This window comes from Corylus avellana, chromosome 7, assembly GCF_965113065.1.
Source record: "Corylus avellana chromosome 7, dhCorAvel1.hap1.2, whole genome shotgun sequence".
NCBI lineage: Eukaryota > Viridiplantae > Streptophyta > Magnoliopsida > Fagales > Betulaceae > Corylus > Corylus avellana.
In genome coordinates this window covers 19,165,184-19,178,014 of record NC_142496.1, presented here as the reverse complement: position 1 = coordinate 19,178,014, position 12,831 = coordinate 19,165,184, and the positions used below count along the sequence as shown (strand labels likewise).

General features: G+C 36.5%; 1 protein-coding gene across 1 annotated transcript; it reads left to right on the top strand.

The window, feature by feature from the left end:
• Window positions 1-536: 536 nt before the first annotated feature.
• LOC132183864 (Leucine-rich receptor-like protein kinase family protein) lies at window positions 537-10,134 on the top strand. Its single transcript, XM_059597323.2, has 27 exons — window positions 537-1,116; window positions 1,636-1,774; window positions 1,904-1,975; window positions 2,254-2,325; window positions 2,456-2,527; window positions 2,633-2,704; window positions 2,802-2,873; window positions 3,030-3,101; window positions 3,210-3,281; window positions 3,370-3,438; window positions 3,521-3,592; window positions 3,708-3,779; window positions 4,065-4,136; window positions 4,450-4,521; window positions 4,605-4,676; window positions 4,758-4,829; window positions 5,295-5,366; window positions 5,437-5,508; window positions 5,598-5,669; window positions 5,747-5,818; window positions 6,338-6,406; window positions 6,532-6,603; window positions 6,744-6,817; window positions 7,368-7,496; window positions 8,139-8,483; window positions 8,622-8,992; window positions 9,524-10,134. The coding sequence occupies exons 1-27, from the start codon at window positions 1,017-1,019 to the stop codon at window positions 9,893-9,895; spliced, it is 2,964 nt and encodes a 987-aa protein (XP_059453306.2). The 5' UTR covers window positions 537-1,016; the 3' UTR covers window positions 9,896-10,134.
• Window positions 10,135-12,831: the final 2,697 nt, after the last annotated feature.

Here is a 12,831-nt window from a genome sequence, read left to right as displayed (position 1 = left end):
AAAATTTAATAATTGGTTGAGATTACCAAATTTTTATTGTAAGATAATTATAGAATAAAAATGTAATATCAAATATATATATATATATATATATATATATATAAATCTACGGTCAAAATGAATAAAATTTATCATTATATAGTCGTATGCATTCATCATTACGTATTTGAATAAAAATATCTCCCTATATTTCACCCATAAAATTCACTCAGGTTTCTAGATCTACCTCAAAAAAAATAAATAAATAAAAAGAAATAAAAAAAAAGTTTGTATCTGGATCTAAAAGGTTGTCTGACAATGACATCGTACTCCAAATGAGGATAAGGGTGTCCAAAACCGACATTTCGGTTATGGGGAAAAACCAGTAAATAGGAAGTAATTAGAGGGTCAGAGTGTAAAAACGGAAATAACAACCCACGAACATTAATTCCATTTCCAGAGAAGCTTTGCATTAACCCACCCTCTCCTCCAAACGCTTACTGCAAAACCCAAGAGAAAGCGACGCATTATTATTCACAATGGAACAGCATGCATACAGTGGTAAAGAGAGAGAGAGAGGGGGGGAGAGAAACAATGCAGAAAGAGAAAGTAGAGAGAGAGAAAGATAGCTGTAGTTTGCAGGTTTTAGAGCAGAGTTCTGGCAGATTGTTTTTTAACTTTATCCATGAAATAATTCTCCTCTCTTCTCTCTCTCTCTCTCTCTCTCTCTCGGTTCTTACCAGTACAGTGGTGTGTGTATAGAGTTTCTGCGTTGCCAGAGCGATGTGATTGAACGACCAAAGTTGAGCTCCCCTTGCTCACACATATCGTCACCTCTGTTAAAGAAAACCCACCAGAAATCTCCATAAACCCCTACTCCCCCTTCCGTCATTCTTGTCTCCAAGTACTTTGATGTGAGAAAAGCGTTTCTTTGGGGCGTGTACGGACTCTCTGGCTTCTGGGTTTTTTTTTTTTTTTTCTTTTTTCCACATATATTTTCAACTGGAACAGAGTTTCTAAGAGGGGTTGGCTGTAAAATGAGGTTTTTCGGGAGGGCAGTTGTGGCATTTCCTGCTGAGCTCCTTCTTCTGGCTTTTCTCGTCTGTCTCAGCTTTGCTCCGGTCGATTCCGACGACGGTGAGTCTTTTGATCTTAGATACCATGTCCTGTTTGGATACCGAGAAAACGTGCGGCAAAATAAAAATAGCTCGTACGTAGGACACCATAAAACGTGAAGTGCTTTTATTACTGTGTAGCATATTTTTCTTCTTTGCTTTCCTTTGTTTTCTCAGCAACCACACAGGGGGCTTACTAAGACAAAAAAGAACAATATTTTATCCGCATTTCGTTTATTTCCGAACTTCAACAATGTTCTTTTTGCCGTTTTTTGATTTTTTTTTTTTTTTAATTATTATTCTAATGTTTTATATCGTTGACCTTATTTTTCTATCATGATAACGTGCTGACTGCCTGTTGTTTACACTTCGCACTAGCGGACTCGCCTTTGGGTTTTATGAGTGTTTTCAACAAGTAGGGTTTAGAGATTCTTGCGTGCTTTATATAATTATATTCCAGAAATTTTGTTTGTGTCACTGTGTGTGTATGTGCGTGTACTGAGACTAAAAAGTTTGTTCATGTAAATGTGGGTAAATAAAGGGGCAACCTTATTGGAGATAAAGAAGTCATTTAGCGATGTGGACAATGTGCTATATGATTGGACAGACGCACCTTCTTCGGATTCTTGTGTTTGGAAAGGGGTTGAATGTGACAATATCACCTTCAATGTCATGGCTCTGTAAGTTGTTTTACGTATCTGGGTGTTGACCATGTATGTCTTTAGTTTCGCACCTACTTTATTTTCATTTCTTGCTATTCAAGAATTGACTGTTCTTTTACCTTTTGGTTGTTTTTCTATGGTTTGTAGTAATCTGTCAGGTCTGAATCTTGATGGAGAAATCTCACCTGCAATAGGAGATCTTAAAGGCCTGCTCACTCTGTACAGTTCTCCAATCATATATTCTATTTAGAGTTTTAAGTTATTTTTGGTAGATTTTTCTGCCAATGCTCCGTTTGTCTACTTAGGGAATTATTTCCTAGAAAATTTTGTGTGAAACTCAATGAATTTTGTTTTATATATATTCCAAAAGGTGATTGATTATATTTTTTTCAGGAGCTAGTTAGAACAAACAGAGTCTAAGCTTTATACTTGTTTAAGAACATATTATTGTGATTGGTTTGAATCAAGCCTGATTGTTATCATACTTCTTTGATCAGTGATCTCAGGGGAAACCGGCTCTCTGGGCAAATCCCAGATGAGATAGGTGACTGTTCTTCTTTGAAAAGCCTGTAAGTTCTACACCAGGAAAGGGACTTCTTGAGTTCTAATTTTACCATGTTATAATGTGCATGTAGCTACGTACAGAGGCTTTTGACTTATGCCCTATCTGATGGATACTTGATTAATTGGTCTTATCAGGGACTTGTCATTTAATGAGATATATGGAGACATTCCATTTTCAATCTCGAAGTTGAAACAACTGGAATATCTGTAAGTTCCTTCACAAGCATGTCATTTTATGTTGGGTTATCCAGATGACTGGTTATTTCTTTGCAAAGTAATAATGTTAAATTATATTTTTGAATGTCCTTTTAGAATCTTGAAAAATAATCAGTTGATTGGACCAATTCCTTCAACCTTGTCCCAGATTCCAAACTTGAAAATTTTGTAAGTTCCTTTCCTGTTTTCTCTCCTCACTGTTTACTAAATTCATAATTTGAAGAATTCTGACTGAAATTCTTGTTTTCTGGAACACTGGCTTTAGAGACCTGGCACAAAATAATCTCAGTGGAGAAATACCAAGGCTTATATACTGGAATGAAGTTTTGCAGTATCTGTGAGCACCAGCACTTGATATTAAACTGTTTATTTTTTATTTATTTTATTTATTTTTTTAATAAAAATTATTTTTCCATCTGGTAATATTATAATGACATATCATTGATCTTGAGAATAATTTCTTTTTTTTTTCTATTTTGGATCGCCATCTTAGTGGTTTCCGAGGGAACAATTTAGTTGGTACACTCTCTCCAGATATGTGCCAGCTAACTGGGTTGTGGTACTTGTAAGTTGATATCTAATTCCTTCACACTAAAAACCCTAACTTTGTTTTTTGGTGTTCTTTACCATATGAGGTCTATCTATTTAACACATTTTCTCCTGCTGATTGCAGCGATGTAAGAAACAACAGTTTGACTGGCAGTATTCCTCAGAATATAGGCAACTGCACTGCCTTCCAGGTCTTGTATGTATTCCATCTGATTCAATGAAGCCAATTTTTCCAGAATGTTAAACTTGGCTAACTCAAGAATATCGCCTCTTTTTATTGGTAGGGACTTGTCCTACAACCACCTGACTGGAGAGATTCCATTCAATATTGGCTTCTTGCAAGTAGCCACATTGTATGTGCTGGTGGTGTCCTGTGATATTCTAATTTATTCAGTTATCTGATATACTAATTGCTCTTGCCTTTGTGGTTGCTAGATCATTGCAAGGTAATCAACTTACTGGGCATATTCCATCAGTGATTGGTCTGATGCAGGCACTTGCTGTACTGTAAGTGCTTTTAGCTAACTGTATCTAAAGTGAAGTTTATAGCATTGCCTTTTCACTCAATGTTCAATCTCTATCTTCTTATTTCTGTGTCATGTTTTCCTTGTTGCCAACCCAGAGATCTGAGCTGCAACATGTTAAGTGGAGCAATTCCTCCTATTTTGGGAAATCTCACTTACACTGAGAAATTGTGAGTACATTGTTGGCATTCTTTCAATTTATTATTTATGTCACCGAGTCTCTGCTCTTAACACATGAAAGATAAATAGTGTTGAAAATAGCTACTAATATGGACCATCCTAAAATTGTGACTATGAGCTGCCAGTTAACATTCTGATACAACTTGTGCCAACAACTTGTTATTTTCTATGATTGTTATGTATTCATTTCATGTTTGAAATATTTTATCATACTCAAGACTACCAAAAATGTTGCCTATGAATGCCCTCCTTTTGATTCCAAATCCCAAATGCAGGTATTTGCATGGCAACAAGCTGACTGGATCCATTCCCCCAGAGCTCGGAAATATGACAAAGCTTCATTATCTGTACGGATTTTTCTCACTATTTTTCAGGCCTCTTCCTAATTTTCTTTTTTCTTGCATATTTTATGATGATGAAGACTGCATAGGCACCTGAGTGGATATGTGAATTTCAGTCTTCTGATATTTTCTTTACATTGATATTGGCTTTGACATCATTTGGGCTTGATTATTGGACCTAAGATCTCACAGCTCTCCACTCATTTTGTATATTCACCTTGTGATGGATTAAGGGCACATGAAATTTCAGCTGCCATGTTAATAGAAGTGCCGGCTGAGTTGATGCATTTGCTCTCTAACTACCACTCTGTGTTTCTAGGGAATTGAATGACAATCATCTTACCGGGCATATACCACCTGAGCTTGGGAAGCTCACCGATCTATTTGATCTGTAGGTTCTGCGAGCTGGATTATTTATTTCTGAGTGGTTTCAGCATAGTTCTGTTTTGAGTTACTGATGCTACATTCTTGCAGAAATGTTGCTAACAACAATCTTGAAGGGCCCATCCCCGATAATCTTAGCTCATGTACAAATCTTAACAGTCTGTAAGCATCTAATCTTAATCTATTACTCCGGGAACTTTGATTGTTTTTAAGGTAGTTATTATCTATTTGATTTGATGTCAGAAATGTCCATGGGAACAAGTTGAATGGAACAATCCCACTTGCTTTACAAAGGCTGGAGAGTATGACAAATCTGTAAGTTCCACGCTGGTCTTCTGAAATACTAATTGTGAGCTAGAATCGCACCCAATTTGTTTATAATATCTTGCACGTTCTTCATGGTCCTGTAATGGGGCAGAAGGTAAGAATTCTGAATTTCCATGTTGCCTTTATCAAAGTTCTCTCTCTGCTATTGTTTTCATTCCCATCCCATCTAAGGTTTTGTTGCTTTGTTGTTAAAGCATTTCCAAGCACACAAGGCACATTTATTGACATCAAGGTCTTCCATTCATGTTGCCTAGTTGTCATTCCCCAATTTGTTTGCCCCTGATCAATGCCATTCCCATCCACTGTGTGGTTTCTTTAAACGAGTCCTTTCATACAAAAGCACATTTAAGCATGTCAATGTCCTATCATTCACGTTCAGTTGAAGTTTATTAAATTTTAACATAATGCTAAAGTTTCTCATGCCTTTGATGACATTTTACGTACCATTTTCAGAAACCTTTCCTCCAACAATCTTCGGGGCCCCATTCCAATTGAGCTATCTAGGATTGGTAATTTAGACACTCTGTAAGTATTAATTTAAGTAGTTGTTTCCTCCTTATTTTATTTTCTTCTTCTAACACATGCCTTTTATTAGGGACGTCTCTAATAACAAAATTAATGGCTCAATTCCTTCTTCACTTGGTGATTTGGAACATCTTCTGAAGCTGTGAGTTTTAATGCTAGTTTTTTTTCTTCTTCTTTTCTTTTCCCTTTCGTGGTTGTCTTCTTGCTTACACCCACTATTTAATGTGGTAGGAACTTGAGCAGAAACCATTTAACAGGAATTATACCTGCAGAGTTTGGTAATCTAAGAAGTGTTATGGAAATGTGAGTTCTTTTGTTTAATGAATTCTATTAAGCCTTTTGGTTGTTTCTGACTTCGCTATACATGCTTTACATTGTAGAGATCTTTCAAATAATCATCTCTCAGGCTTCATTCCTCAAGAACTTAGTCAGCTTCAAAACCTGTTCTCATTGTAAGTTACTTTTGTGATTCCATTACCTGTGATAGCATTGTCGGAAGGAAGGGCTAGTAGATGTCCCATTGTGGTGATGCAAGTTCTTAGCATTTGGCTTTTGGTTGTATCCAATAGCTTTCCTGTTGGATGATGTTTAGGGCCTTAACGATATTTTGAGGGCAATGGCAAGACTTTCCAATGAAATTCTGCTTAAAAGATGTCCTAGGTATAGTGTTGAACTTGTATGGTGTTAACGATTGAGAAAGCTTTATTTTCTGACTCTGTTCAGTGTACAAGTCTATGGAATAATTTGATCTCCCAAAAATATCCTTGATAATGGCTGAAAATGCCCCACAGTCTGTATTCTTATTTGGTTGCATTAGGTGTAGGTAGGGCTTAAATGGTCCTGTCTTCATGTATACGATTTGGCCTCTTATTATATGCATAGAAAATAAATGTTTGTTTAATTATGATTTTCACAATATTTGGTTGCCCCTATTTTTACTTTATATGATCTCTTGGTGCAATATTATGCAGGAGACTAGAAAACAACAATTTATCAGGGGATGTGATGTCATTGATTGACTGCCTCAGTCTTGTGGTACTGTAAGTATCTTATTCAATGGAATTTATATTTATAGCTTAAGGTTAAAGGTCACACAGATTCATGTAACAAGATCTAGCTAGTGATATTCCCAACACTGTATAGCTTAAGTATCTTATCCTTGCAGCAATGTATCTTACAACAATCTAGCTGGTGATATTCCCACAAGCAATAACTTCTCAAGGTTTTCACCTGACAGGTTAGAGAACTTGTATTTATTTCTTAAACTTACTAACTAAACGTTTGAAACCTTAGTTATCATATTGATGTTCAACAAGTTGTACTGATTGCTTCTGGCAAATGGTTCAGGCTTCAACTGATGTTACCTTCTGTGTGCAGTTTCATTGGAAATCCTGGTCTTTGTGGCTCTTGGCTCAATTCCCCATGTCATGAATCTCGTCCTACAGAGCAAGGTGAAGATGAATTTCAAGTCTTTTAACCTTTTTCACCTTATTTGGTTGCATGATCTGCACCCATAAGTGCTTCGTTTGCAGTTTCTTCAAGAATCAACAAAATGAGCAAACTCATGTACTGGGACCAGGGTTTGACATGACTGACTTAATCAGTCATTTCACAATTTGTGTTCTTATCTTGGGAAATTATTATGTTCACTAGAGTTACTGAGTGCTGTTACCTTAATGTTGATATCCTGTCTTAGTGACAACCAATCTGATCATGGTACATGCTGCATAAGCTATAACTATATTTTTATAATTTTATCAAAAGCTATATAGCATTTCTTTGATGGAAAAGCATGTGGAAGGTGCATGAGGTAAATGGGACTTTTGTCCTTGAATAATTATCTTCTCCATATTTTATCAAAGGGGAAAAAGGAAGTTTCATAATTTATTCTTCCTATATTATTATAACATTTTTTTTCTGAGTTATTATTATAACTTTCAGTTGCAAGTTTGAGTAATGAGCTTTTCATTATAACTTTCTGAGTTTTTCCTATTTATGCAGTCACAATATCTAAAGCAGCTATTTTGGGGATTGCTCTTGGTGCCCTTGTGATTCTTCTCATGATCTTAGTGGCAGCATGCCGGCCACACAAACCAGCACCTTTTCCAGATGGATCACTTGACAAACCAGGTACTTGATAGTCACTGCCATGACACCTATCAATTATGTTTTGTTCCTGTTACTTAGTCGAACCATTTAAAAAAGTACTATTAGAGAAGATGCTTTGAATATGACTGGATAGTTAGAACCATCCTACTAATGACTTACTTGGGTAGTCAAAGCTAAAGGACCCGTTAGAAGTTAATGATGGCATTAAAAAAAAAAAAAAAAAAAATTTCTACCGAGGAGAAAATTTTTGTGTACAGCTAACCATAGGATTATGTTGTGCGTACACACGGGTAAATCCTGAGCACTTGACAAGCTATATGTCAATCAAGAGATTTGAACCTTAGCCAACAATGTTGGGGGCATACCCACTTGCAAGCTGTGAGGTGACCGAGGGGACGAGTAATTTGTCTCTTAAAACATATTTGTATAAAGCTTATTTGACTGGACAATCTAAACCATCCTTCTTATGATCTAATTGCCTTGGACATTAATAAAGCTCACAAGATTAATTCATGTCAATAATGGTAGCAAAAAAAAGTTTAATTTGCAGCTTAAAAAATACTTTACTTCTGACATTCTTAGTTATATTTTGATGGGGTTTGATGATCCCGCCTTTTGAAGGCTCTTCAAGCTACTAAATTCTATTTGCTTGTGAAAATACAGTTACGTACTCGACACCTAAGTTAGTGATCCTTCACATGAATATGGCACTTCATGTGTATGACGACATCATGAGAATGACAGAAAATTTGAATGAGAAGTATATAATTGGCTCTGGTGCATCAAGCACGGTGTACAAATGTGTCCTTAAGAATTGCAAGCCAGTGGCCGTCAAGAAACTCTACTCCCACTACCAGTGCTTGAAAGAATTCCAGACAGAACTTGAGACAGTGGGGAGTATCAAGCATCGGAATCTGGTTAGCCTCCAAGGGTATTCCTTGTCCCCATCTGGGAACCTTCTCTTCTATGACTACATGGAAAATGGTAGTCTCTGGGATCTCCTTCATGGTAAGGTCAAGTGATTGTAGATCACCTAAACTTATCTGTAGTTGTCCATGTGATTAACCGTAATAGTCGCATACTATTATAGGGGCAGATTCATGCATTCTTCTCATTTGGATTTATTATATGCTATTTGTTTTCCAGGCTCTGCCAAAAAGATAAAGCTTGACTGGGAGACTCGTCTTCACATAGCACTCGGAGCAGCTCAAGGGCTGGCATATTTACACCATGATTGTAGCCCCCGCATCATCCACAGGGATGTGAAGTCTTCTAATATTTTACTCGACGAGGATTTTGAGGCCCATCTCACTGATTTTGGCATTGCCAAGAGTTTATGCACCTCAAAGTCCCACACTTCCACTTACATAATGGGCACCATTGGCTATATAGACCCTGAGTATGCGCGTACTTCCCGCCTCACTGAGAAATCCGATGTGTACAGTTATGGAATTGTTCTACTTGAGTTGCTGACAGGAAGGCAAGCTGTAGAAAATGAATCCAATCTTCATCATCTGGTCAGTCTTCTATTGATCTTCAATGTCTACTTTTCTGTATATTATCTTCTTAAATATCACTTTTACAGTAAAGATCATGAGGTATGTTTTGTTTTTCATATGACAAAGTTCAGTCTTTTGTGAAGTTATTCATCAAATGACTTACGTTTTACCAATACCAAGACAAGTTTGAAATTTTATGTCCTTTGTCCAGATTCATGATGTGTCTTTGAGATTGTTAATCTTTAGCCTATTGACTCGCATTAGTCAGCAAGGAAATATAGATTTCAAACTCGCACACTAAAAATCTTGCTTTAATTAGGTAATTAATGTTGGTTTTGACATTTATGATTTATCCGAATTCTTTAACCCTGTTTAATATGATCTAGCTCAAAACTTAGATAATATTCTCGCATAAGTTATGTTTTGGAATTTCAGTATGAGTTTTTTTGTAACTGAACTGCAACTTTTCCAAGCTGTTTTCACTGATTCAAGTTAAGAGAGGAATTTGATCAGCTAGTTTTTAACAAATTAGGCCTCTTACTTTCGCAGATCTTGTCTAAGACGGCCAACAATGCTGTCATGGAAACTGTTGATCCTGAGATCACTGCCACGTGTAAGGACCTTGGAGCAGTAAAGAAGGTTTTTCAGCTAGCCCTTCTATGCAGTAAGAGACAGCCGTCAGATCGGCCAACCATGCATGAAGTAACACGTGTCCTGGGGAGCCTTGTGCCATCGACCACAACAGCAAAACAACCAACCCAGAACCCACTAGCTCCACTCCCTTCTACAAAGGTGCCTTGCTATATGGATGAGTATGCAAATCTCAAGACCTCACACATGGTGAATTGCCCATCCATGAGCACCTCAGATGCTCAGCTCTTCCTAAAGTTTGGAGAGGTAATTTCTCAGAGCAGCAAGTGAAGAAAGAGTGTTAGAATCAAAGCATTACAACATCCGAAACATAAGTAGTGGGATAGTAAAAGAATCAGTCCATTGAAAATGTGTATAAATATTTGGTATTTATTAGTTATAACTTAACCGGAGAAAGTAAAAAGATGGACAACTTCACCAATATATTTTAAAGGTGTAGTACTTCAATTTTCATGTACCAAAAAAGTAATGTATTATATATGAAAGTATGGTAGAAACTTTGGCCTTTTTCTTGTTGGGGACCACTGGCACAAGGGTCTTCTGGCCTGGTGGGGTTTCACTGGTTCTAGGTCAGGTTTAGGCTCTCTGAAGAGTTGGGTGAAGCATTGCAGTATAATGTGTGAGCAGCAATAATTCTCTGCAGTCTGCAGAGCCTTAGCTGGGTGATAGCAGTCCAACTATTGAGTTGGCAATTCCCAGAGAAAGTTAGTTGAGAAAGCATGACGGGGAAAAGAGGTCATGAGAATTGAAAGCGTTTCCAGGTCCGGTATGTCATAGGGACTTGTGCCTTATCTCTTTGCCCAAGGTGGAGCCTCTCGGGGAGAGATCCTTAAAGCCTGTCCGTCGCATTGCTTTTTACTTTTTTCAGAGTTAGTTGCAATCTACTTGTGCTAGGTTGGCAACTTTTGACATTAACCTAACCATATCGGAATGTAAAGAATTTAACATGATATTACCAGGTGAAGAGTGAGAAGTCTGACTTATTTAATTGAGGCTTATTTAATTAAGGAATGTTAGGCTTATAAGCAATTTTTACAGAATTTTTTTTTTATAAATTAATGTGGTACAACATTATTGGATATAAGATAAAGTTTAAATTTTGAAGAACCTAATCATTTCTTTGTAGTCTTTTTAAATTTACCTTTAGTAGGAAATCAGATCCTTATCTCCCATCTAAACAATGTTATTATTAGAAATGAGTTTTAGGCCTAATTCAACCCAAAAGCTAGATCAAGAGCTTAGGTTTCTCTTCACCCTTATAAATGGGCGATCTACTTAATACGCAAACAATGTGAAATTTTCAACACATTCAAGTCAACACGTGCAGCAATGGGAAACGATGAGCCACAGCCAATTGGGCTAAGTTCTGATACCATATTAGAAATGGGTATTGGGCTTAACTCAATCCAAAAGTTAACTCAAGAGTTGAAGTTTTTCCTCACCTTTATAAATGGCTCATCTCTTTAATACCGAAGCAATGTGAGACTTTCAACAGTTATAAATTGTCAAAGCAAAAACTAACAGACACAAATAAACCTTCATAGTTTTACCCCTACACTCCTTCAACTCTAAAGATATCACATATTCCCAACAAATAGGTGAGTTTAGCACACATCAAAAACTTATAATCTGCTGCCAAATTCTGCTACTATAACCACAAGCAAAAAATAAATGATCTCTATCCTCAATCACATATCTATAAAATATGCATTTCACATCCCCTTGAAACCCCCAACTCAACAACTTCCTACCGGTGAACAAAGCATTGCTAACTACTTGATAAAAGCTTGTTTAGAAATTAAAAAAGAAACCAAACCAAAGCCCACCAATCCACAACATTCTTCTTAACCCAAATGGAATCCCAAGTATTTGAGCAGCAAAACTTACCAGTTTTAGAAGCAGTGACACCTAAGTTGTGCAATTTGTTTTGTTTTGTTTTTTTTTTTTTGACTTCTTGTCTGAATTATGCAATCAAATTACTAGTTAATACCTATCCGTTGGATCAACTCAATGAATTCAAATCCAATTCCTAGTAAAGGCAGAATTTGATACTTATTGCACTCCTCTTTTGTTGTGAGGATCATGGGGGACCCCATTCCTTATTAATTAAATCACAAAGGGTGCTTCCTCTCAAGAACGGACGAAATTTGGGCACACCTACAACCTACATGGGTTGCTTCTCAAAGCTACACGCTATCCCTTATTTATTATAATCATGTCCCTCTTGCTTGCACGAAGCATGAAAGCTATCCCTTATTTATTATACTAAAAAAGGTTGTACTTAGACTTTATGAGTTTATTGTTAAAGAAATGGATAGAAAGAACGTCCTTGGGATCAACCTCGAAACCTCCACATGCAATATGAAATCTAATGCCAACCAATAATTAGGACTTTAAATTTAGGATATTATTTTTTTGGTTTTAGGAAAATTAGATGTACCCCTCTTAAATTAATATGCAATTTGTAACGTGTTACGTGTCTTCTAAATTATCAGTCGAAGTAATGTCACATCCAAACTATCAAAACATTACAATGTACCTCAAATGATAATTACAATTCCCGTTAATAAAAAAAATCAAAGATAAAACTGGTGACCCGCGACCACCGTGGGTCTTTGAAAGGCCTAAAGTAGCGTGGGTCTTCACCAAACCCATGACACTGCCATGTGTTTATGCTGCTTTTTTTCTTTTCTTTTCTTTCCTTTTGTTTTAAATTTATAGCGTTATTTTTGTCTTATTAAAAAAATTAAGAGTATTTTTATCTACATAACTACATTGCAATTTCCTAATAGCTTGGGTAAAGGAGAGAGGGAAAGAAAAGTTTTGGGGAACATTGCACTTTTCTTTTTTATAGTTGTTCTTTTGAAGGAAAGCACCCAAGGCATTAGGCGTTGAAAGTTTCAAATTGGAGCCAAACCGAGCGCGCTAGCTAGCGCTTTGATGAGCGAATCTGCTGACGAAAAAAAGAATCTTACTTTGATGGTGTAGGCTCTTCAGGGTGAGAAACATAGCCAATATCCATCAACCATTTTACATTTGACTGGATCAAAAATATGACCAATGGTACCACAGCTTTTCTTCATAAAGCAAACATCTGTAGACACCTTTATAATTAAAAAATGAAATAGAGAAAGAAAAAAAGAAGATGCAGACACATTCCTTCTGTATATTCAGCCCACAAATTCAACAAGCTCTCCAAATCATTG